Genomic DNA, 26,866 nt, shown 5'->3' with positions numbered 1-26,866 from the left:
TGCTCTACTAACTGAGCTACTCAGGTGCCCCTCCTTTTTAATTTATAGACACTCTTCTAAAAGTCTTCTGAGTTCTTGTTCTAATTATAAACATTAGTTTCTTTTTACTGCTCTACTGGGTTAAAAGAATTTTTTAGATCCTGTATCTTCCTCTTTTTAAGATTCTTTTTTTCCCTTTTACTGGAGTATATCCTCAAGCAACTTTTTCAAAAGGAGGTATAGAAAGGTATACAGAAGGTATAGAAAGTGTTTCCATAGTCCATACATGCCAAAATTTTTTTCTTCATTCTCCATTAGCCTGGCATGCTATTATTTTCTTTCCTTGTAGTGTACACCTTTTCCAAGAAGGACCCATAGACAAGATAGAAAGGCCCATAAACAAGATAGGTGCAGAGTAATAGGTTCATCTGTAAGGAAAACATGCTCATAAAAAGATAAGGGTTAGCCAAATGTTTTGTTTGCTTACCTGAGGCCTCTACTTTGTCTAGGGCTTCATATATTTTGACTTTGAGGCTTTATGTCTTTTCCTTATTAAGAAACAGGAATAAAAGATAAGATGGAAGATGGGGCGCGTGGGTGGCTCAGTGGTTAAGCATCCAACTCTTGGTTTCCACTGAGGTCATAATCTCACGGTTCATGAGTTTGAGCCCCATGTTGGGCTCTGCGCTGGCAGTGTGGAGCCTGCTTGGGATTCTCTCTCTCTCCGTCTGTGTGTCTGTGTGCCCCCCCCCCCACCCCAGTGCTTTATCCCTCTCTCTCCTCTCTCTCTCAAAAAACTAAATAAACTTAACAAAAGATGGAAGATGATTTCTTATTTTTTTACCCCTGGGACAAAAACATATCCAGAAGGAATAACCAATAGGGTATATTACATGTGTGCTTAAGAGTCTGTGGCAAATATATTGTTCTTTTCCTTTTTATATTTTCTCCCCAGGATCCTGGGGTCTTAAAAGTGTTATCACCTTTTTTGTATAGCGCTGAGTAAACTGGCAAATTATTCCCACCAGAGAGTAGGGACCTGAGCCAATATATATCACTGAGGCTTCTTTTGTATACAGTTTAAAAAGAAAACTTAGAAGCCTCTCTGCAAATATGGTTCAACAATTATAGTCAGTTCTGGTTAGCTCTGCTATTCACTCACCATCGCTTCTTTTTCAGTTTCTTTTAGAGATCTCCTAGACCTTGTGAATTCAATGAACACTGTATTCTGTTAGAGGAATTTGTCTTATTAAGGACTTATTGCACTTTATAATCCAAAGATCCTGGTTGCATTCCAGAAACATCCATCTTTCATTTAAAAAATACCTTTGAATGACTAATGGAGCATTAAAATATTGATTACTCTATTTGATCTAATATTCTTGTTATTCAGCAGATATGATTTAAAAGTTAAAGCACTTTTAAAAGTTCCAAATGTTGGAGAATATAAACATTTAACTACTAATGTACTCAGTGCCTCCTTGACTCTCATTTATTTCAGCAAATATTTATTGAGTATCTATTATGCTCTAGGCAGTGTTGTCACTTACTAGGAAAGATTAAACCCTCACTTTTGTGGAGCTTATATCCTACTAAGGGGACACAGACAAGTAAGCAAGCAATTGTTAATTCTGCTGCTAACTTATTGATATTTTCATTGATATTTCACGTATTTTAATTCTGTTGTTCTTAATCAAACACTAAAATTCTCCTGGTGGATAAATAAAGAGAGCATTTAAGTTAATAAAGCAATGGTAATAAAAAATTGTGTTGAGTGCAGTCTAATGAAATGAAATACAGTCGACCCTTAAACAACACAGGTTTGAACTATGTGAGTCCACTTATGTGAAGATTTTTTTCAATCAGTACAGTGTAGTACTATAAGTGTATCTTCTCTTCCTTATGATTTTCTCAATTACATTTTTTTAGCTGACTTTATTGTTAGAATCCAGTGTATAATACATATAACATAAAAAATTTGTGTTAATCCACTGTTTATGTTATCAGTATGGCTTCTTATCAATAGTCATCTATTAGTAGTTAAGTTTTGGGGGAGTCAAAAGTTATACATGAATTTTCAATCATGCAGTTAGCACCCCAAACCTGCATGTTGTTCAAAGGTCCACTGTAATTTCAATTATAACCTTAACTATTCTGAGCATAAACCTAATTAATTCTAAGTTAATCGTTTTGAACAGAGCTGCGGTCTGCATTGCTGGAAGTTTATATTCACCGTGGGACTATAGCTGCTGGCAAGTGTTTTCATTTATCTGATGGGATGTCCCAGACTCTCAGTAACCCAAAGTTAGGAGTCTTGCCCTTACTTATTCCAGGCATCAAAATTAAAGTATGAGTGCGAAACATGGCAGCAGATTTCTTTGTTCTAATTTCTAAGACACATTTTTATAACCTCAACAGTTCATCTAAGATGGCTGAAACCAAAATGTTGCTAGAGAGAGGTAAAAATTTCCAACCCATATTGGGTATTTATAGCTTTCTCAATTACCCCGTCTCCCACTCCACAAAAGCAGCTCAACAGCAGATGACTTTTCCTTGAGGAATCCTTGCAAGCACTCCCCACATTAATTTACTTCATCTCACCTAGTTGACTGACCCTCTATCCACTCTTCTCAGCTTGATTCTTTAAACTTTCCCTTACTTAACAGAACTCCAGTCTTGACCGCCATCAACTCATCATGCACAGCTCCTTGGCAGGTCCCAGGCCTGGGTCCTAGAACCCCAACTGAAATCAGAACTGTACACTTCGCACCCCTTTTCACCTGGGTAGTAGGACTATAAAAATTTTTAGATCAGAATATGACTGAAGAAACAGTCCTACAAAGTGCTTTATAATTACCATTACAAATAACTTGGGTGAGAGGCATCCAGGTTAGTGTGCTGTTTTGGCCCTCCAGGACTTAATACTAAATCTGAACCAGAAGCAAGGTAAACCTTGTAAGGGTAAGGAGGAAATGTCAAGCACATTCATACTCCATTGCCAATTTCTGGAGCTTCTTATGTTGAAATTGTGTTGGTGGTAACAGGATTGTAAACTGTTCCAAAAAGCCATTTGAGTTGGGGAGCTGAAGTGCAGGGTGATTGCTGCTTCCTGGGATTGAAATCAAACCAGAGGACTGCAGAGAATAGTTCTGTGTTTCATTTTTTTTCTCCCTCCATTTAAAACTTCACAGCAAACTGGGCTAAGAGAAATGCTCTGAAAAGAGCACAAGGTTGGGAATTTATTTGTTTTGGTAGAAACAGTTATCTATTCACAGATTGAGAACAATTAGTTACACTAGATTCATTGTAGGAAATACAATGTAATCAAATTCACAAGACAGGATTATTTTTCACCCAAGTGAATAATCTGAAACCCAGGGGGAATGCCTGCATTAAAGGGATTGAGTAAAGGAGACAGGATTCATCAAAAGGAATTGAAGATGGAAAAATGGGAGACAGTGGTGTTATAGAGATCAAAAAAGGAGGGTCTGAATATGGAGGGAGAGAAATTCATGGTTGTCTTTTGGATTTACAAATTGGGAGGTTACTGGTAACCAATCTATTTGCATGTGGTAGACTTAGGAGCATTTATTTGAGACATAGAATAAACAGACTTCTGATTTGTGGAGTAGGAAAGTAAGGAATCTGTAAAAAAAAAAATTATACACTCTCTGTTATTTGACCATGATGCTCCTCAACCACAGTTATTTTCCAGGAGTGATGGTAATATCACCCCTCTTGGTCCTTGTTTCTATACTTCGCTAGAAAGTGAATTCAGAAGATGGTTTGCTGAGGTTACGGATTCATTAAACATCCACAGGTTTTCTGTCACTGGAGACAACTAGTCTTGTGGTCATCACCTAATATTTGACCTTTTCCTCTGTTAAATTCATACCGAAGTTGTAAATGCCTTAAGACTCTGTGTTTAGCATTTTATAAGTTAGGTAAGTCATCCCTGACTTTTTAGAAAGACTTTGAAAAGGTAAATTGATTTTCTTTTTTCATAGAATATGATGAATAGATAACTGAAAAAGACAGATCTTCCAGAGTGAGAAAGAGGGAGTTTCTTCAATGGTAAGGTTCCAAATTATATTGTATGCATTGTCTGCATGGCCTTTCCTTCCTCCTATTAAGCAACTTCTAAGAAATGTAATCAGAGTTATTAAGAAAGTAGGTGGAAACCAAATCTGTAAAATGTAAATGATTTCCAGTGCCTGAAAACATGTAATATAAGGCAGCAGATAAAGGAGATACGATAGCTCCTCATTCAGGCCGACTTAGTTGAAATCTGGGTTTTGTTTACTAAGTATGTCATATTGGACAACTAACTTAATCTGTCTGTGCCTTAGTTTACTCATTTGTTAATATTATTTAATCATAGTGACAAATCATTGGGTAGCTCTGAGGACAAAATGAGATTTTACACAAAATTTTTAGAATTTTCCTCAATGCTGTTACTACCAATGTTACTAGCATAGTCACAGAATCATAGCCCTTACATCTCAGCATACAAAGGTCATTATGCCCAAACCCTCATCCAGTGCTAGGACCCTCTTATCAACATCTCTATCTTGCTGAATGATGAACAGCTAGGGACTGTCACTTAGATGAAAGGAGTTACTAATTTGGCTTTGTGTGTGTGTGTACTGCTTGCAAAGTAATTCATGAATTTACAAACGATTTCCTCTTGACTCTTTCAGTTTGGTTTTCCCTTCCTCTCACTTCCCCTCCCCAGTCTTTCTTCCTTCTTTCTTTCTTTCTCTTTTCCTTCCTTCCTTCCTTCCTTCCTTCCTTCCTTCCTTCCTTCCTTCCTTCCTTCCTTCCAGAAACAGACTCACCAAAGAGGAACTTGATGATATTAAGATTGTTTAAAAATATTTTGTGTCTTCTTATGCTGCCCTGTTGTCCAACTTTTGTACCAGAACATTTCATTTTGAATCAAAATGCCAGTGCAGGGGCAAAATTATTGCAGAAGAGCTTTCATTATACAGTTGTCGCTTTAATGATTATATAAAGACTTTTAAATGCGTAATGTAAAAGACACAATTTTTAATGCTTTTTGGTTAGATATTCTGTTAAAAATAAAACAGTTAAACATTTAAACACTTAGGCCTGATATTCCAGTCCAAAACTGCCTTCTATATGGCAGCATTAGACATTATGTTAGACATTAAAACAGACTAGCACAAATTATAGAACTATTTACAGATTCTTTTTCATATCTTGTTAGCAAATTTAAAGAAAAGATGGTGAGCTCTATTGAGGGAAAAGGAATTGACCAGCCTTGGTAGGACACAGAACTATGAGGAGAGAGACATAAAGAGCAAGAAAGACTGGGACTGGGGGAGCTTTCGTCTGGGTGATGAGAAGTGGGTGAGAAAGCGTTTGAAGAAAGCAGCTGTCTTAAATGGGTTCCCTGCTGAATAGGCTTTGAGGCAAAGATTGGCCTGCACAGATTTATTGGGGGAATGCTTGTAGGAACAACACTTGTAAGATAAAGGGAAGCCGACTTGGGCAGGGGGAATAGTTGAGCTCTGGAACCTAGATGGCCTCCCTAATTGAGGCAAAGGAGCCCAAACCCCTATATCAACCATCATTAGATGTGGGATGCTCTCCAAAAACAGGCTTTTTAAAAAAGTTTATTTATTAATTTTGAGAGAGAGAGAGAGAACGAACGTGCCTGGCAGCTGGAAGAATGAGTGCTTTGATCCCGAAAGGGAAGTCAGGCAGTGCACCCTAGCATCTACCACAGCAGCTGTCATTGATTTGGGAGAGTACTAAGAATAGTGATGCTGGGAAGATAGAACTGTGAAATGTTCAGGTGCTCCTTAAAATCCTCCTTCGTCACTTTAGTACTTTCTTTATAATTTAAGTAAGTACTTAAATTTCTTTAAATTCTATCTTTCCATTGTTATTGAATTGATGGTGATGGTGGTGATGATGATGATGATGATGATGATGATGATGATTTGACCCAGTGCACAGACTGAGTCAATGTGACCAACTGTATTTTCAGGTTAAATAAATTTTGGAATGAAATTATGTTGTGACAGTGAAATGGAAAGATATATAAATTGATAATAGTAGGTTTATTAGAAAAAGAAGGTAATTGAAAAATGGGATATCTTGGGGAAGTAGAAATAAGCATATCTAAAGGGACAGAGAGTGATGGACTAGACTGTAGCCACAGAGTAAAATTTTCTTCTAGAACACTAAGAGAAGGAACAGTTCAGATCACAGAATGGTGAACATTTTCTATAAAGGGCCAGATAGTAAATGCTTTAGGCTTTCGAGGCCTTATCGTCTACTCAGCTTTGTGGTCATTGTGAAAAATCAGCCATAGACAATACATAAGTGAATGTACATAACTGTGTTTCAATAATATCTTATTTACAAAAACATGCAGAGGGCCAGATTTGGTCTGAGCCATAGTTTGTGGAACTCTGATTTAGATGGCAAAAAAGACCACTGAAGGGCTAACCAGTGTTTGCCTAAGTTGTTACACTGCTTTGTGATAATTTTTTTAAAGATACCAAATAGGCAAAAGAATATACAAAGAGAAAGCTAGAATAAAGTAGCCATATGTAACATTAATCCTATCACTTTTGTCACATGGTTGATCATGTATGCACAGCCTTTCACTTCATGATTTACTAGGTTTTTCATGCTTCACATTTATATGCTTACTTCAGAAATAATCAGTTTTTTTAAATAGAAGCAATGATTAATCCAACCAACATGTGCCACCCTGATAAATCCGAATGGGTTTTGACAAACACATCATAAGAAGTAGCTAATCTCATGGTAAGAAATGTGGCAGCAACCCAAAGGAAGGGATTCAACTTCTGGAATATTCATGTGACAGGGAATGGGGTCTTTCCACTTAATTTGTGTGACTTTTGACAAATCTTTTACCCTCTTATACTCTATTTTGCAGCTATCCAGTAAAAACACATTTGATAGTTTTCCAGAGTTTTGATATCTACATGTTCAATCCCTTTTTGGAATAAGGCAGTGTTTTTTCACATCTAAGTTGCTGCCTGGCCAAATCCGCAAACAAAGACGTTAGTAAGAAAAGCCTTTGTTGGACTGTAGGTGAGAGGAGAGGATCCTAACAATTGTTATGATTGTACGGCCAGTAGGGATTTGCTTCAGAATTTCATTCACTCTTGTAATTTGGGTGCCCAAGTAATTACAAAGGGAGAATCAAGAGAAGTCTTTATGTCTCTTAGCTGTCTTTTTATTAGGCATACCAGGGCCTAGTGAGCAAATTGTGACTGATAATCAAGGAGAAAGATGTAACCTGTGTTTCCTTCTGGTGGGGGAGAGTGACAGTTAAAAGGCTGAGGGTGAGTGGCAGAATGACGATAGCTTTGTTAACCTGACTCTGTAGATCAGATGATCATTGCCTGAAATGCCAGCGTCTGGTTGGCTGTAAGAAAATGCCTTTTTCCTCCTTTCACTCACCAGTTTTTCTCCCTCCATTTAAATTGTAATTACACATTTATAATGCATTGCAAGTGTGTCTAGTTTTACTCAGAATCCTCCAGGAGCTCTAGAAACTAGTACTTTTATAATGGAGGGATATTCTTTTGGAGTTATTTCTTTGCTAAGGAAGACTTTGTTTTTATTCATTTTCAAAGTTCACTTGCACTTTTTTTCTCCTCAAAACTGATAGGATTTTCCCAATCAAATAGTGAGCACTGGCAAAATTGAATAATGATATTCAAGTCACGTAACATTAAATAATATCTATATTTTAAGTATCTTTTAATTATGTTAGTAGTTACTGCATACACGTTAATTTGGTATTATTATTTTCTCAAAAATAAGTCAGGCAATTTCTAGTAAAATCTCCATCCCTTAATTTGTTTTTTCAAAATTATATTTCTGTATTCCTTTAAAATCTAATGGCTAATTCTTTTTTTTAAGTTTATTTATTTATTTTGAAAGAGACAGAGACAGCATGAGTGGGGGAGGGGCAGAGAGACAGGGACAGAGAGAATCCCAAACAAGCTCTGCACTGTCAGCACAGAGTCTGATGTGGGGCTTGAACCCATGAAACTGTGAGATCATGACCTGAGCTGAAACTGAAAGTTGGACACTTAACCTACTGAGCCACCCAGGCGCCCGTCTAATGGCTAATTCTAATCCTGTACTTTTCCTTTGCTCTCTCTTCTCTCTGTGCATTTATTTCAGATTCATTTTGGTATTTATATCAGTAGCTACTTGTTTCTTTAGATGTAGTATTTTATCTTGACCTTCGAAGTAGCTGGAAAGCAACAAAAGTACCAGGCAAAACATAATGATCTGGTGAAACTAATAATGACACATACTAAATATAGATCCTTCAATATATTCCTGACCTCGTGTTATTTATATAAACAGTCATTTTATATCAATAACTTTTATCTTATATTGCGATCATTTCAATGTAAAACTCCATCAAATCCTTGGAGGTACAGCATTTTTTTTGCCAAGTTATTTATAATAAGTAGGATTATGTAGTCAATATATAAAGACAAAAATTGACAAAATATAAGTCAGGAATATTTTTTGTCTATAAGTGTATGCAGTGATGGTTCTATCAAAAGGATGTCTCAATGAAGTAGAACCATATAAATTAAACCTTGTGACAAGTAAAATATGATAGTAATAACAATAATAATAAAGGCAATAGTATTTTTTTCTCAAGGGACTCCTCCTAAAATATGACAAGTGCCTTTTTTTTTGAGGGGGTGGACAGGGGAGTCATGGAAACATTTTTAAAAGTTGCATCTGGGGGTACCTGGGTGGCTCAGTTGGTCAAGCATCCGACTTTGGCTCAGGTCATGATCTCACGGTTCATGGGTTCCAGTCTTATGTCGGGTTCTGTGCTAACAGCTTAGAGCCTGGAGCCTGCTTGGGATTATATGTCTCCCTCTCTCTCTCTCTCTGCCCCTCCCCTGCTTGTGCTCTGTCTCTCTCTCTCCCAAAAATAAATAAACATTAAAAATAAATTTAAAAAAATCGTTGTATCTGGAATTCGTTAACTGTGAGATCTAAGGTAAATAGCTTAACATCTCTGAGCTTTGATTTCCTTATGCATATAGGAATAATAATAACCATGTATGAAGGTACATAATAACCATAACATAGGAAAATCTCCTGAAATATAATATATAATCAATAAATGGTAGCTCCCGATCAAGAGAAGGAGCCAAACAAAATACCACCATGAAGTAGAAAGAGTACAGTCCCTAAACCAGCAAGTTCCTGGGTTCTACTCTCTGCCCATCACTTGTTAGCTATTTAATACTTAGCAAATTATTTAAATACTAAGTCTTCCTATATAAAAGGGAAATGATAACACTTTAAAAGTTGTATGAGAAGTAACTTAAATACTGTATGTAAAGCACTTTTTTATAGTACCTGGCACATAGTAGGTACTCAATAAATGGTTCTATTATTGCATGTAATGGACCTATTATGTCGGTATAGTTCCGTAGGCACTTGGAAATATATAAAGGAAACTTACAGGTAACTTAAGACACTTTAAAAATTTTTAAGGAATATAAGACCTTGAGATGAGTATAAATTTCCATAGTATAGAATATATTAGGCTTCATCCCATAGGTGCCTGAGAGTTGAGTTAAAGTCTAGAGAACCTGTGTTTGCAGGATCAAGTAGTATTAAACGGTGGCCATTGTGGCAGCTCAGCTGAGTTTGGGGATGGACAGCATATCTACAGGCAGAGATCAGAGTTGTTAGGGGAGAGAATTTTTGGAGGAGAAAGCAGAATGAGCAATGAAACCCATGAAGGTGAAAAAGCACAGATTATATGTGAGTAAAATAGTAAATTCTGCAATTTATTTAAAGTATAAGGAACAGGGAAGGTGTAGGATTAATAGCTGACCCTTATTGGGCACTTACCATGTACCTGGCATTGTTCTAAGAGATTTACATGTGTTAATTCATTGAATCTTCACAGCAAGCCCATAAGATATCTTAGTATTAGCACCACCTTATCTATAAAAGATAAGGAAATGGAACCCTATGTTGCCTTTATGGGAAATAGAGAATGATACCACTTCCTCTGCAACTGTAGTGGTCCTGGGCTGAGACACAGCTTGGTGAACAGTGTATTTTATTCCTGTTCACCCTTCATCCCTCAGCCAGATGCCTCCCCTGGGACTCTTCAGCCTGCACTGGTGTGTGCAGTAGTCCTGCATAATATCACAAAGCTGGGCAATGTGGCCCCAGAGTCTGAACTTTAAATCACAACACTTCGTTGAGAAAGGCACCTCATCTTTATTTGTGGAGAACCCTGGAATCCACACGTAGGAATTTGTGCTTTATTTTAAAGGTAGTAGGAGACATTGACTTTACTTTGAAAGAATGTAGAGGCACTTTGTAGTGGAGGTGGGGAATAATAATCAAATTTGTAAGGAAACATACCTTGATGGTATTAGTGGAGGAACGGGGAGATGGGATGGATGGATGGCTTAGAGAGAAGAGATTCAGGCAAGACGACCAGATACCAGAAAAGTGCCAGGCATAAAAGTGGGCACAGATGAAAGCTTAAACAAGGATGGTGGAAATTTGGAGGAGGGGACAGATTTGAATGGCATTTCAGATTAGAATTCACAAGTCCTAGTCATTATTTGGAAGTAGAGAGTGAGAAAGAGGATTTGAAGGAGACTCCAAGGTTTCCATCTTGGATGATTGGAAGATAATGATGCTATTAATATAAACAGGGGAAACAGGAGGAAGGACAAGCAAGTTTTGGTGAGAAGGATGAAGTTTTCATGTGGAATTTGTGGTAGTCACAAGACATGCATGTAGGAACTCCAATCAAGAGTTGGGAGCATGGGGCGAGGGGGGTGGGTGGAACATGCCTGGCTGGCTCAGTCAGAGGAACATGAGACTCTTGATCTCAGGGTCATGAGTTCAAGCTCCACATTGGGTGTGATCTCGGGGTCATCAGTTCAAGCTCCACATTGGGTGTAGAGATTACTTAAGTAAATAAAACTAAAAAAAAAAAAAAAGAGTTTGGAGCATGGGTCTGAGTGTGGGAAATTTGAGCTAGAGAACTAAATGAGGATGAAGCCATGGGTTTGGGTGAGAGTCACTGTGGAGTGTGAGAAAAGAAGGGAAAGGATGGATCCTCCAGGATGGCCTTGATCTAGGGTGTGGCAAGAAGATGGAGGAGCAACCCACAGAGTGAGTGAGCCAGGATACAGTAATGCTGAGGTGTAGGATCAAGGCCCTCAGGAGTGTGCCATATGCATGGCACAGGCAAAAGTTGCCCATACACATAGTCTGTTTTGTAAACTGCAGTGATGCGTTTATACTATTAAGATGTTTTGGGATACTAAGGAGCACTTTGCTAAATATTAGGCACTATGGTAGCTGAAAATAGATTATAGCTTTCTAAAATGCCTTAAATTGCAGGACACATTTTCTATCCTTTGAGAATGGTCATGCACAATAAATGGTTTATCTTACAGGATAGAGGTTGTCTGGAGCATCATGTGGAGGAGGAATCTGAGCAATGCCCAGACCCAGTGGGAAAGAACACTGGGATCTAGTAGCAATATCTACACTTTGGAAGGGATAGGGAATACTGTGTCTAAGTTGGTCTTCCCTTGATCAGATGCTTTCTAAGGTATCATGAAAACTCTAGATTTCCATGGTTATCAGAACCCTGTTTATCGTAACTTAAAAAAAAAAAAAAAGGCAAATGACTCCACATGGTTTTGTAGCACAGTTTTCCAGTGTCAAGACTTCTAAAATGAAGTTGGATGTTGGGCTCACTAGAGTGAACGAATGAAATACAAAAACATTTTTGTGCATTCAACAGGCTCTATAAGGGAGAATGATCACACATCTTCAACTCAGCCCTTTCCTCCCTAATACAAGTGTTAAGTATGGGTGTGTGCCTGTGTGTGCCTGTGTGTATTCGGTTGTTTGGGACTTTAGATAAATGTTCTAATGGGAATATGGTGGGAATATGTAAAGGGAATTGAAAGTAATTGCTTTTTACTGTAAGAGGAAAAAAGTTATTTAAATTTCTCCAGTCAAGAACTTTGATTATAGAAGGCCACAGGCAGGGAACATAAAAAGCAAATGCTGAGTTGAATTATTCACTGAGGGGAATTTATGGTAACCACATTAGTAAAGTTTTAGATGAGACTCTCCACTGCTCATGTGACTAATTGATGCAGAGAAACATTTACAAGTACTCCTTATCAAAGAAATTTACTGTTTTTTTTATGACTCATTAGGTTAACTTTATTTTTTAATAACCCAAATACAGAATAGATTAATTTATTTTATTTCTTTCTTAATTAAAACGTTTTTATTGAAGTATAGTTGACATACAATGTTGCAATGGTTTCAAGTGTACAATGTAGTGATTTGACAACTCTGTACATTGTGCTATGCTCAACGCAAGTGTAGCCTCCATCTATCATCATACAATGCTGTTACAGTACCATTGACTCTATTATGCTGTACCTTTTATTCCTGAAATGCGCTGTTCTCAGTCTTGAAAATGCTGTGTGTATTATCACTCTTGGAAAATACTGTTATAATTTAAATACCTACTAGAATTAATTTTAAAATGATTTTGCTTTGCAGAATTCTAGTACTCTAGCCCTTTGTAGACTTTACACCAATCATTTCATCTCTGTGTCAGAATATAAACCCCTTGAACACAAGGATGATGTTTTATCACTATACCATTGATATCACTCATGTGCAGTGCCTATACTCTCTCTAGTCTTCTCTGACTTTTCCTCTTGTCCACTGATATTTTCAAGAGTCAACTTTCATAACCCCTCTGAAAAAATGTAAGACGTGGCGCCTACCATCAAAAAACTTAAAATCTAGTTGCTGAAAAAATAGCCACCAGATATAGATACTGAACTGGGGAAGATTACCAAAAACTTAGAGAATAGGTCCAAAGTAATTATTATTTTAAAATCTTGATTATATTTTTATTTCTTTTTGACCACAGATAAATTCTCAGTGATAAGGGAAGGACTCCTCTCTATTTGGGCTCAAGAGATGGGGTGGCATGTAAAAACTTCACTGTATCTATTTCTTGTACAAACTTGATATCTCTTTTCCCTGTATCTTCGTTCTCACTATTTTCTTTCTGATAAGGGCCTCTTGCATGAATTCCTGGTATTTATTTATGGAAACTCTAATTTTTTTTCAAATCTCACCTTAATGCCACCTTCATTCAAATTTTCCTGGTCTCTCTTAAGCAGATGTTACCTTTTCCCCTTGAATTTCCATCTCACTTTCCTTTTCCCTTTCTTCTGTTACATATCGAAAGGTGGAAATCTCAGCTCTATCACTTTCTGCTTAGGATGTTTGGGGCACATTAAAACCTCTCTATGTCTCAATTTCCTCATCTTTAAAATAGGGATAAAATAGTTGCTTGTTTATATGATTGTGATACAATGAGATAACATCTATATAAAGTATGTATAGCAGTGCCTGGCATAGAATAAACACTAAGTAAATAATAGCTGTACAGTAGCACCTTACAGTTTCTGCCATATAGTAGGTATACATGTTAACTCGAATAATAGAAATACAATTGAGTGAATGATGAGCTTATTTCGCTTAGCTTATTCTGATAAGAACCAAAGAGTTAGAAAACAGGGCAAGGTAGGATTGAATAAGCATTTATTGCATTTTGCTGTGTGCCAGGGATTGGAGATACGTTGTATATAAAATGGACAATATTGGGAGGGAAAGGGGAGATGTTGGTCAAAGTGTACAAACTTTCAGTTAAAAAAATGATTAAGTTCTGAGGATCCAATGTATGGCATGGTGATTGTAGCTAATAATACTGTATTATATACTTGAGAGTTGCTAAGAGAGTAGAACTGACACAAAAAAGAAATGGTAATTATGTGACGTGATGCCGAGGGGTTAGCTAAGACTATGGTGGTAATCATTTTGCAATATGTAAGTATCAAATCAACACACTGCACCCCTTAAATTTACACAGTGTTATATGCCAATTATATCTCAGGAAAGCTGGGGAGTGGGGGAAAGAAAGACAACGATCCCAGCCTAGATACAAAACAAAGTGAGGAGCAAAGGAATATAATTAAACAGTGTGATACTGCTGAGTAGAAAATATGGGACTGAAATTGGGGGAAGAAAAAGTGAGGAACCTGGCCTAAGACAAATAGGAAGGGCCTCTTTATGGGAGTGGAATTTAAGCAAAGACCAAAATATGACAGGGAGTCAGGTAGGAACAAAGTAAGGGGAAGCAATGTTACCAGGTGGAGCCTCGGATGAGACGGAGCTTGGGCTGTTGGAGAAAGTTTAGCATGGCTGGAGTGAGCAAGGAGTTGAGCTGGAGACGGAGGCTGGGATCATGGGCAGTTAGAAGGACCTGACTGACAGCATGTGACTTTCAGCTGGGTTTAAGCCTACATTAATGTAGGGGAGTAGGTATTTGAGATGGAAGAGTAAAGCCATGGGATTGTGACTAAGAATGGTGTCAGAGAAGACCAGGAATAGTCTGAAGTTGTGGAGTTGCACTGGTGCATATAAGAAACTGTTCTCTTTTGGAAGGTGTCGTCCAATAGAACAGCTGCTGCCTTATGGTAACCAACTTTGACAGTATTTTCTCATAGCAGACAAAAAGTCAAGCTGACGTGGTGACCTTTTGGAATAGATGGTTTCTTTTCTGCCGAGCTGAACCTTTTCAGGGAATATGTGTGCTGAGTGAGCTCTCTGACCTTAGTGCAGGGTGCATAAATGCTATCCTTCACAAACATTTAACTCTTTTTCCTTTCATGTCAGCAGAAGGAAATAAGTCATTTATGTTAGTTTTGGTAATTGAAGAAGCCTTTCATTTCCAATTTAGCCCTGTGTGTGTGACTAACTTGAGCTGATAATCATTGTTAGCCATGTACAGCTTTTCAATAGATGGACCATGAGTTGGAAAACATTACAGTTTTACAAAAATTGGTGTAAAGGCCTTGAACTTAAGCTTTCTAGTCTAAACATGAAACTTGAGAGTTAACATTGTATTACATTTTCAATAATGACCGTGTCCTTTTTCTTTCAGGCTTCCTTCAGGATTTTAATCATCCCTACAGCCTCTTTGAAAATGAACTTTCGAATTCCCTTAAGTTAGAATTTTAAATTCTATTGAACATTTTTGTAGAGTATTTCATTACTTTTACATTATGACTTGTTCAGTAATTTGAGATCATAAGAGTTGAAAAATCTCTTGAGATAAGATTTTATGGTTAATTTAAAACTTTTTTTAAAACTTTTAAATAATCTCCTTCCTAGCTAGTTTTACAATCTTACTGTTCTTTCCTTTGAACATAAAGTGGTAAAATATAGGATGTTCAAGCACACAACATAAAATTATAAATGGCATAAGGATTGGAGGCTATACTCTAGGATTATGTATGACATTACTATTTTCTAATCAGTGTTACCAGACAATAAACATTCTAATTCTAATTTTGTTTATATTTATTACTATAACTGTTCCACTATTCAAAATATTCCCTATAATAGCAAATCTGAAGTAATGATTGTATTGTTAGAATCTGTGTTGATGAAATTTTGAGTGGATTAATGACAATATATTTTTAATGCTATAGATACTTTAAAATAAAAGAGATGAAGACTCTTAACAACTTAAGGAAAATACTAGAGGATTTTTAAATAAAATTATGCCAGGCTTTTTTCAATACCAGGTAGTTTCTTCATTAAAATTCAGTAGTTTTTTCATACATTAATTAATAAATGTGCTTCAGCAACTTTTTTTTAAAACTTCTACCTATGAGGCAAAATTTGGAAAATAAAGCATAAACTTATATTTGATATTGTTGCTAAAATATTGTTGATATTTGCATTTCTTTGATATAAAACTAATATGACTTAAGTTAAATTTGACAGGGGAGGGAGGATCTTCTGATACCAAAAATTATGAAGAAAATGATCTATTGTCATAATGGGGATGAATAAAGCTTGATTATATATTTAGCCATTTCCTCCCAAGATATCAAGTCTGGCATTACTTGAGCTAGGGGAAGTCTAAATTTGTCTAAGTTGAGGTGGCTGTAACATCCTGCAAGATAGATCTTGCACTGGATCAAAGATTTATTTCTATGCTAGGCAGAAATTTTGACTTTATTAAAGAACTGAAATAGTTGGGGTGCCTGGCTCAGTTGGTTAAGTGTCCGACTTTTGACTTTGGCTCAGGTCATGATCTCACGCTTCATGAGTTCAATCCCGCATTGGGCTCTGCGCTGACATTGTGGAGCCTGCTTGAGATTCTCTCTCTCTCTCTTTCTGTCCTTCCCCCACTTGCACTCTCTCTCTCAAGATAAATAAACAAACATTTAAAAAATCTGAAATAGCAATACAGAAATAAGAAATCTGTCTTGTTCCACCAAAATCCAAGAACTTCCTCTGTTTTTTCCCTATGAGGTAATAGTCCATCTAGTCAATTGAGGCTCTCTCCTGTCTCAGGAGATAGAATGTCCTGTACATTTCTGCTTCAGTTCATCTCCTGGAGTTTATCCTTCTTTTATTGTCCTCTACTTTATTGAGGAACAAGTGACTAGTAAAATTGAATATACTCAAAGTGACGATTTGATATAGGTATATGCTGTTAAGTGATTACCACAATCAGGTTACTTAATACATCCATCAACCTCACAGTTACCTTTGTATATGTGTGTGATGAGAATGTTTAAGACTACTCTCATAGCAAAGTTCAAGTATGAAATATTAAATACAGTATTATTTACTATATTCACCATGCTATACATCGCATCTCCAGAATTTATTCATATTATGATTGAAGGTTTGTACCCTATGACCATCTTCTTTCTCCCCACTCACCCACTAACTAGCCTGGTAACCACCGTTTTACTCTGTTTCTGTAAGTTTGGCTTTTTTTTTTTTTTCAGACTCCATTTATAAATGAGATAATATAGTATTTGTCTTTCTCTGGCAGACTTATTCACTTAGCATAGTATCCTCCAGGTTTACCCATGTTTTTGCAATAGCAAGATTTCATATATATGTATATATACACACACAAGTATATAATATTATATATTATATTAATGTATATTAACTAATATAATATACACACACACACCCTAGGGTGGATATTAAACCTCACTGTGAAAGGAATATAGTCATATATATATATATATATATACATATATATACATATACATATATATACATACATACATATATAATATTATATATATTTGTGTGTGTATGTGTGTGTGTGTATATATATATATATATACATATATGTGTATATATATATATACATATATGTGTATATATATGTATATATATATATATATACACATATATGTATATATATATATACACACACATACACACACACAAATATATATAATATTATATATTAACATATATTAATTACTATAATACACACAAATACACACACACCCTAGGGTGGATATTGAACCTCACTGTGAAAGGAATATACTCCTATAGAACTCTCAATTTCCCTTTATGAATTTTTTTAGTGATACGTTTTTTAGTGATATGTTTTTAGGCTTTCTCAGGGTTTATCATGTAATGTGAACCCATTCAGGCTCATTCTTTTTGTTTTTAATTTTTTTATGTATATTCATTTTTGAAAGGCAGAGAGAGACAGAACACAAGCAGGGGTGGGGCAGAGAGAGAAGGGGACACAGAATCTGAAGCAGGCTCCAGGCTCTGAGCTGTCAGCACAGAGCCCAAAGTGGGGCTCGAACTCACGAACCGCGAGATCATGACCTGAGCCAAAGTCGGACGCTCAACCGACTGAGCCACCCAGTCAACCCTCAGCCTCATTCTTTAGTTGTAAATGCAGTACTGGTACTCAGGTGAACAGACAAATGGGGCCCAGGAAATTCAAGTTTTATTAAACTTGTTACAGACTGAAGCTTTATTCTTCTAATTCTAAGTAAAGGTGATATGTTTATATATAGAAAAATTTGGAAGAATAACCAGAAGGTGTACTTGTTTTACTGTTTATAAATTGCCAGCTTTAACTATATCTTTTTTATTAAAAAGATTCATATCTCCGAAGCATGCTGATTTTCAGAATGTTAAAACTATCCATTTTGTGTTACTCTACATATGGCCATTTTCACAAACCTTTCAAAATCTCATTAATCAATGTCTTTGGGGGAGTTTCATCTTTTTCTCCTTTCACCATAACTTCAGTTTCACTTCTTAGTTCAAAAAAGTTCAGTGTGTACTGTTATTTTCTGTAGAATGTCATGTCACCTCCAATAGTGAAAAACAAAATTATTCTTTAATTACACAACCCGAGTATGGCTCTTGATTTATAACCACATGAAAAAGGACTTCTATAAATAGACACCAAAAGAAATAAAAAATATTAAGCCATGTTTTATTTATTTATTGTAATCACAATAGAATTTTCAATTAATTTCTTCCTTACTGGCTCTAATTAGTTAATTCTGAATCTACCATAATTCTATATTTACAAAAATTATTTACTGACTTTTTTCATTTTTTCTCACTTTATATAATCACATTGAATTATTATTGATATATCATGAAATACTGTATTTAAAGGACTAGTGATTTTTTTATTTCTTTGATAGTCAATAGAATTATAAATAACCTTGTTCTCTTGTGCTCTGTTTGACTTTTTTCTTTCATCATCTATCAGAGAATCTAAAAAAGTAAAGTGCAACTCAGCTGACTGTCTTTGAAGAATAACAGTTTGAGCTGAGAGTAAGTTGATAGTGTAGTAATAAGGTCTGGAGGTAGGTTTCCCAGGAGATATCTTATGCAAAAACGATAGAGGGCTGCCCATCATTGCACACAGAATGCTGACATTCTTGACTTTAATAGGGAAGCATTTATCTTTGGCACCTGCTCCAGTATATGAATAGCTGTCATGTACTCCAACAAAAGACAGGAAAAATTGTCACTATGATTTAAGAAATATGCCTTGGCATGAGAAAAAGCAAAATATTTTGAGCACTTGGAATTTATTTTTCTTGCTCCATTATGCCTGGCTTCTACAGTGAATTATTTAAGTTATATTTAATAGATTTTTTCTATTGAGCTCATCAGTATGACTTCATCATTGTAGAAAACTCTCTGAATTATTAAAAAGACCCTGTGTATGTGCTTTAGGAGTAAAAGGTTTTGCATTTATGATTACTGAATTTTCAGTGGCATGTAACAAATGAAACACCTAGATGAAACATAAATGCAGTCTTTCCAAGTATATCAATAAGACATAAAATTTAAAGTTGATAAAGTTAAAACTTACTCCTAACACTTTGCTAATTAAAACCAACAAGTAAAGTAATGGAATAAAATTCATATTGAAGTTGATTGTTGAAAAAACAAAGGGTTTTTCTAGGTTTTCATATTCCTAACAGGTTTACTATTGAGTTGGAGCCTTTAAATATGTTAAAAAATATTGAAATGCTATTGCTTTTTTACAACCTTTTTATTTCCATCACTGATTTACTGGGTAAAATTATGAAGGAAGTCTGTCAGATCTCTTTCTATTTATATTTTCTCAGTGGGTATTCCCTCCCATGGCATTTTACATGCTGGCTTTCTTCTGCTGTTTTTCAATTTTAACTCTTCCTTTAAAAGTATGGAAGAGGTCATGGGGCGCTTGGGTAACTCAGTTGGTTGAGCATCAGACTCTTGATTTTGGCTCAGGTCATGATCCCAGGGTCCTGGGATTAAGCCCTGGTTCGAGCTCTGCACTGAGCATGGAGCCTGCTTAAGATTTTCTCTCTCTCTCTCTTTCTCCCTCTGCTCCTCCACCCCACTTGTGTGATCTCTCTCTCTAGAAATAAAATAATAAAATAAAATAAAATAAAATAAAATAAAATAAAATAAAATAAAAATAAATTGATAAATAAATGTATGCAAGAGGTTCTAGGATTATATACATACATGTGCATGCATAGTGTGTATCCATATATAAAGTATAACAAAAATTTAATTTGACTGATTTTTTTGACTCCTCTTTTACTTTATTTTTTTTAATGTTTATTTATTTTTGAGACAGAGAGAGACAGAACATGAACTGGGGAGGGACAGAGAGAGAGGGAGACACAGAATCTGAAGCAGACTCCAGGCTCTGAGCTGTCAGCACAGAGCCCGACGCGGGGCTCGAACTCACAGACCGTGAGATCATGACCTGAGCTGAAGTTGGAAGCTCAACTGACTGAGCCACCCAGGTGCCCCTTGACTCCTCTTTTAACAAACATTAAAGTTAAGTACTGAAATTAATTTTCTCCATTGAGAGTATTCACTCTTGGAAATTACTCACTTATTTCAGTGCTACTGATATTACTTAAAATGTCTTTGGACCTCTTCCTTTGAAATATCCTTAAAAGTCTGTAGAACATTTAAAGTATATTTTCAGTAGAGGCAGGCCATCACTCTTGGAAGATAGCTGAGAAATGGGAACCAAGAATTTGTTTTTGAAAAGGCAGAAAGGCATTCAGAGCCATATGTGATGAACAGGTAACTGATTGTTGCAGATAACCCATTTTTGGTCAAAGTCAGGTTTAGACTGTAAATAACTTGTGTGCACAGGAGAGGAAAAATGAAAAACCAAGGAGAAAAAGAGGGGACCCAAACTAACTTACGATAGCAGTTTGTAAAGAAAAATCCAAAATGGTGTCAGCAATTGAAAAAAGCTTTGAGTTTTCCATGGTGATTATTTTGAAAGAATGCAGTGATTTGGAAGTACCAGCGGCCCAGGAAGCACTGAGGCTTTCAATGATTTTCATTTATAATTCTGACCTAACTATATCCATAGTGGGGTTTAAAGTGAACAGCATATAAATTGACATTGAATCTGATTAATTCTTCCTAAGGGTCTTCCCCCCATCTGGCCTTATTCTGGCCAAAAACCTTACTCTCCCCTTTGTAACGTCCTGTTTGATTCTTACTGGAGAGACATTTTCTTAGCTTAGTCGAGTTTCAGAAAACTCTTGATTTGCATAGGTAATGATGAGTCAAGAGGACTCCAAGAAATATTGGCTTTGGACAAAGTGAGAGAAGTGAATTTAGAAAAGAGGGAAAGGTGTCTAGATTCAGAGAGAGAGAGAGAGAGAGAGAGAGAGAGAGAGAGAGAGAGTCATCAATCTGGAACTTTGTGTGGTTTTCAGCTTAGGAAGCTACAATCTGGAGAGGGATCAAGAAAGATCAATATAACCAGCTGTGAACTGAAATTTCATACTAATTATCCAAACTTCTTTGTCTTACCTCATGAGATTTCGTGTTATGTTTGGAAGAGGAGACCCAGTTTTGGACTTGGAGACCTAGTCTTAATTCAGCCCTGACCCTAAATTATTTGTGATTCTGACAGATTTCTTCAAAGAAGGGGTGGTTTTCTCATTTTCTAAATGAATCCTTTGAGATAAACAGGTACTAGTGCCCGAACTGTATAGATAAAAACCAGCTTTTGAAAAGCAAGCTCACCACAGCCGAATGAATTGCCCCAAATCATCTGGTTTTAATAAGTGGAGCTAAGCTTGGAAGGACACAACTTTTGTCTCATAGAAAGCTGCTTCTCTCTGACATTATAGCTAAAAAATTTTATTTAAATTTGTCTAAAGTCATCTAAGAAAGAGGTTTTTGTGTTAGAAAAAACTTTCTGTCATTGAAACTGAGCAATTCTGGAGGAAATGCTTTCTCAACTATACAACAGAAAACCAGAAAAATTCATGCTTGGTTGTCAAGTTAAGGACAGGTTTACTTTTTATTACCATTTTTTATGGTTCAAACCACTTCCAGTGACTTTCAGCTCAAATGTTTTCTTTGTTCATCACTGTGAAAATCTCAAAGCACATATGATTACATTAAAGGCAGTCTTCTAGTCATCTGGAAATCAAATACTAAAGCCATTAGGAAGGCTAATGTTTTTAATCTTAGTATTTAATCCTAACAACATTTGATACTACTATGTACAAAGCATTCTGGGTTATTCAGAATCATTTCAATAACAACACTGCATATAAAAATATCACATAATGCCCTGAATATCATGCCCTGTAGATATAGATTCTAACTAATTTAATAGGATATTTTCATGTTCTCCTGCATAAACTTACTGCTCTACCCTATAGACAGCGGTTATTTCACTTGAAAAGATAATTGTAACCAAAAAAAATCTGAGTATTTATAAACATCTGCAATTGCCAGTATGGCTTGTTCGCTCACTCTCTCTCTCTCTCTCTCTCTCTCTCACAAGAAGTGCAGAAGAACAAAACACCTATAGTTCAAAATGCTTAATCAAATGTCTCTCATTATCTCCAATTGTCTCCTCAAAGATGCCTGGCAAAGTTTCTCCAAAAGAGGCCTCAGCATTCTATAATCTTACACATATGCTTTGTTGCACTAAAGAAAAAAAGAAAGGCTAGAATTGCTTTCGGAGAAAGAACCATTGACACTGGTCTGTGAAACTGAGCCACATTAAGTACAATGTTATGAGATGGTTACTATATTATACTATTTAGTATGTACTTTTTGAAGTGTTACTGTATATGCCAGTTGATATATATTTATATGTAAATGTATATAATAATATGTGTCATCTGGAAATCATCTGGAAATCAAATACCAAAGCCATTAGGAAGGCTAATGTTTAATCCTAGTGTTTGTTCCTAACAAACATTTGAGACCCTACTATGTACAAAGTATTATAGGTTGTTCAGAATAATTTCAATAACAGCACTGCATATAAAAATATTACCTAATATCCTGGATTTTAAAATATACATTTTCAACATAGCATTTTGGGGGCGCCTGGATGGCTCAGTCAGTTAAGCGGCCGACTTCAGCTCAGGTCATGATCTCGCGGTCCATGAGTTCGAGCCCCGCGTCGGGCTCTGTGCTGACAGCTCAGAGCGTGGAGCCTGTTTCAGATTCTGTGTCTCCCTCTCTCTGACCCTCCCCTGTTCATGCTCTGTCTCTCTCTGTCTCAAAAATAAATAAAAAAAAAAAACGTTAAAAAAAATTTAAACATAGCATTTTGCTAACTTTTATAAAAATAGTGACCCTCAGATCCTTTAATCAAGAATATAATTTTTGCCATTCTTCTCCTTTGGGAGAAAATTAAACAATTTAATTATTATTATTAACTTATGTAATAACAGATAAAATTTTGTGTAACTTTATGATAACAAAGCATTGTCACAATCTTATAACCCAAGAGGCTTTTTTCTTCTTTCCCCATATTCCTCTCCCATTACCTCTTTCACTTTTCTTTTTTTCCCTTCAGTTTTATTGAGATATAATTGACTTATGACCTTGTATTACATTTCATATACAACATAATGATTTGATATATGTATGTATTGTAAAACAATTGCCACAATAAATGTAATTAACATCTGTCACCTTATATAGTTACAATTTATTTTTCTTGTGATGAAAACTTTTAAGGTCTACTTTCTTAGCAAGTTTCAAATGTGGAGTATAGTATTGTCAACTATAGTCACCATGCTGTAAATTAGAGACCCAGAACTTATTTATTTTATAACTCGAAATTTCTACCTTTTGAGTACCTTCATCTGTTTTGCCCCCTTTCCACTTCCCGATTCTGGGAACTACCAATCTGCCCTCTGTGCTTGTGAGTTCAGTTTTTTAGATTCCTCATGTAAGTAAGATCATATAGAATTTGTCTTTCTCAGTCTGACTTCACTTAACATAATGCCCTTAAGGTCCATCCATGTTGTTGCAAGTGGCAGGATTTCCTTCTTTTTTATGGTTGGATAGTGTTGTACTATATATGTACACTACATTTTCTTTATCTATTCATCTATCCGTGAACACTTAAGTTGCTCCCATGTCTTGGCTATTGTATATAATGCTTCAGTGAACATGGGGGTGCAGATGTCTTTTGATGTAGTGATTTCATTTTCTTCAAATACCCAGAAGTGGAATTGCTGGATCATATGGTCGTTCTGTATTTTAGTTTTTTGAGGAAGCTTCATACTGTTTTCCATAATGGCTGCACATTTACATTCCTAGTAACAGTGCATAAAGGGTCATCCTTATTATCTCCTGTCTTTTTGATAATAGTCATTTTAACAGGTGCAAGGTGATATTTCACTGTGGTTTTGATTTGTATATCCCTGATAATTTATAAAGCCAAGCACCCTTTCATTTACCAGTTGGCCATTTGTCTTCTTTGGGAAAATGTGTATTGAGTTCTTCTGCTCATTTATTATTGGATTGTTCATTTTTTGCTATTGAATTGTGTGAATTCTTTATGTGTTTTAGATATTAACTCCTTATTGGATATATTATTTGCAGTTATTTTATCCCATTCTGCAAGTTGCATTTTCTTTTTGTTAATGATTTCTTTTGTTGTGTGGAAGCTTTTTAGTTTAATGTGGTTCCACTTCTTAAATTTTGCTTTTGTTGCCTTTGCTTTTGGTGTCAAATTAAAAAAAAAAAATCATCGCCAAGAGAAAACTCAAGGAGTTTACCACCTATGTCTTCTTCTAGGAGTTTTATGGTTTCAGGTCTTACATTCACATCTTTAAGCCATTTTGAATTGATTGTTGTGAATGGTGTAAGATAAGGGTCCACTTTCGTTCTTTTGCATGTGGCTGTCCAGTTTTCCCAACACCATTTGTTGAAGAAACTATCCTTTCCCCACTCTATATTCATGGCTACTTTGTCATGAATGAATTGGCCATATATGTGTGGATTTATTTCTGGGCTCTCTATTCTGTTCCATTGATCTATATGTCTCTTTTCATGGCAGTACCATACTGTTTTGATGACTAAAGCTTGTAATATATGTTGAAATCAGAAAGTATGATGCCTCCAGCTTTTTTCTTTCTCAAGATTGCTTTGACTATTCAGTCTTTTATGGTTTCATACAAATTTTAGGATTTTTTGTTCTATTTGGTGAAAAATGTCATTAGGATTTTGATAAGAATTGCACTGAATCTGTACATTGGTTGGTACAAGCATTGTTTTTTGTTTTTTGTTTTTTGTTTTTTTTTTGAGAGAGAGAGAGAAGGTGCAAGTGAGGAAAGGGCAGAAATAAAGAGAGAGTGAGAGGAGAGACAGAGAGAAGCAGGATCACACGAGGTGGGGCTCATGTTTTACCCAAAGCAGGGCTTGAGCTCACCTGAAGTGGGGCTCGAGCTCACAAACTGTGATATCAAGACCTGAGCTGAAGTCAGATGCTTAACAACTAAGCCTGGGTAGTACAAGCATTTTAACCATATTAATTCTTCCAAAACATGAGCTTGGAGTAGTTTTCAATTTATTTGTGTTTTCAGTTTCTTTCATCAGTTTTTTATAGCTTTTAGTCTATAAGCCTTTCACCTCCTTGGTTAAATCATAAGTATTTTATTCTTTATGATACGATTGTCAATGCATTGTTCTTAATTTTCCTTTCTGATAGTTTATTAGTATGTAGAAATGCAACTGATTTTTAAGTATTGTTTTTGTATCCTGCAACTTTACTGAATTCATTTATTAGTTCTAACAGTTTTTGGTAGAGTCTTTAGGGTTTTCTATATATATAATCTGATGTCATCAACAAATAGATTCCTTTCCAATTTGGATGCCTTTTCTTTCTTTATTTTTAATTTTTTTTTTCTCCTTTTTGCCTGATTTCTCTGTCTAGGCCTTCCAGTACCATGTTGATTGAAAGTGGCGGGGGCGCCTGGGTGGCTCAGTCGGTTAAGCGGCCGTCTTCGGCTCGGACCATGATTTTGCGGTCCGTGAGTTCCAGCCCCGCGTCGGGCTCTGTGCTGACAGTTCAGAGCCTGGAGCCTGTTTCAGATTCTGTGTCTCCCTCTCTCTGACCCTCCCCTGTTCATGCTCTGTCTCTCCCTGTCTCAAAAATAAATAAACATGAAAAAAATGTTTTTAAGTGGCAAAAGGGGATATCCTTGTGTTGTTCCTGATCTTAGAGGAAAATCTTTTGACTTATCATTGTTGAACATGATGTTAGCTGTGGGTTTATTATATACAGCCTTTATTATGTTGAGGTACATTCCTTCTATATCTGGTTTTCTGAAAGAGTTTTTTTTTTTTAATCATGAGTGGATATTGAATTTTGTCAAGTGCTTTTCTGCATCTATTGAAATGATCATATGATTTTTACCCTTCATTTTGTTAATGTGGTATATCATGTATGTTAGGATCAAGTGGTATTTATTCCAAAAATGTAAGATAATTGCAATATCTGCAAATAAATCTTTCATTTCTGTTTGTTTAGGTCACCATATATCCCAATTTTCCCAGGACTGTTCTACTTTATACCTGCTGTCTTGGGGTAAATAAGAGTAGAACTCCCTCAATAAGCACATGAAAACATGTTCACCATCATTAGTCATTAGGAGAATGCAAATTAAAGCCAAAATGAGATGCCATGACACACTCACTAGAATGGCTCAAATTATAAACACTGATCATACCAATTGTTGCTGAATATGAAGATGTAGAGAAACTATACTTTTAATACATTGCTGTAAAGAATATAAAATGGTGTGACTACTTTGGAAAATTATCTGATAGTTTCTTAAAAACTTAAACACACCTACCATATCACCCAGCCATTTTATGCCTAGATGTTTACATATGAAAAATGAATACATATGCCGATACCAATACTTCTGCATGAATGTTCATAGGAGTTTTATTTGTAATAACTCCAAACTGGAAACCCAAATGTTCATCAATAAGAGAATAGACAAATTATAGTATAGCCGTACGGTGGAACACTACTCAGAAACAAATAGGAAGAAACTATTGATTCACAAAACATGTAAGAATCTCTTTGTAAAAGAAGTCATACAAAAAAGGACATAGTATATGATTCTGTTTATAT

At 35.8% G+C, this 26,866-nt stretch overlaps 1 protein-coding gene across 1 annotated transcript in view; it reads left to right on the top strand.

Moving 5' to 3' along the window:
- PTTG1IP2 (PTTG1IP family member 2) overlaps positions 1-25,679 on the top strand; it is a 45,313-nt gene extending 19,634 nt beyond the window's left edge. The window contains 4 exon segments of the mRNA XM_040471576.1: positions 2,180-2,198; positions 2,200-2,231; positions 3,987-4,053; positions 25,658-25,679. Coding sequence (XP_040327510.1) covers positions 2,180-2,198; positions 2,200-2,231; positions 3,987-4,000 — 65 coding nt within the window. The 3' untranslated portion in view covers positions 4,001-4,053; positions 25,658-25,679.
- The last annotated feature ends 1,187 nt before the right edge of the window (positions 25,680-26,866 follow it).

This window comes from Herpailurus yagouaroundi, unplaced genomic scaffold, assembly GCF_014898765.1.
Source record: "Herpailurus yagouaroundi ecotype Mexico unplaced genomic scaffold, PumYag 100, whole genome shotgun sequence".
Classification (NCBI taxonomy): Eukaryota; Metazoa; Chordata; class Mammalia; order Carnivora; family Felidae; genus Herpailurus; species Herpailurus yagouaroundi.
This window is presented reverse-complemented; position numbering and strand designations above follow the sequence as displayed.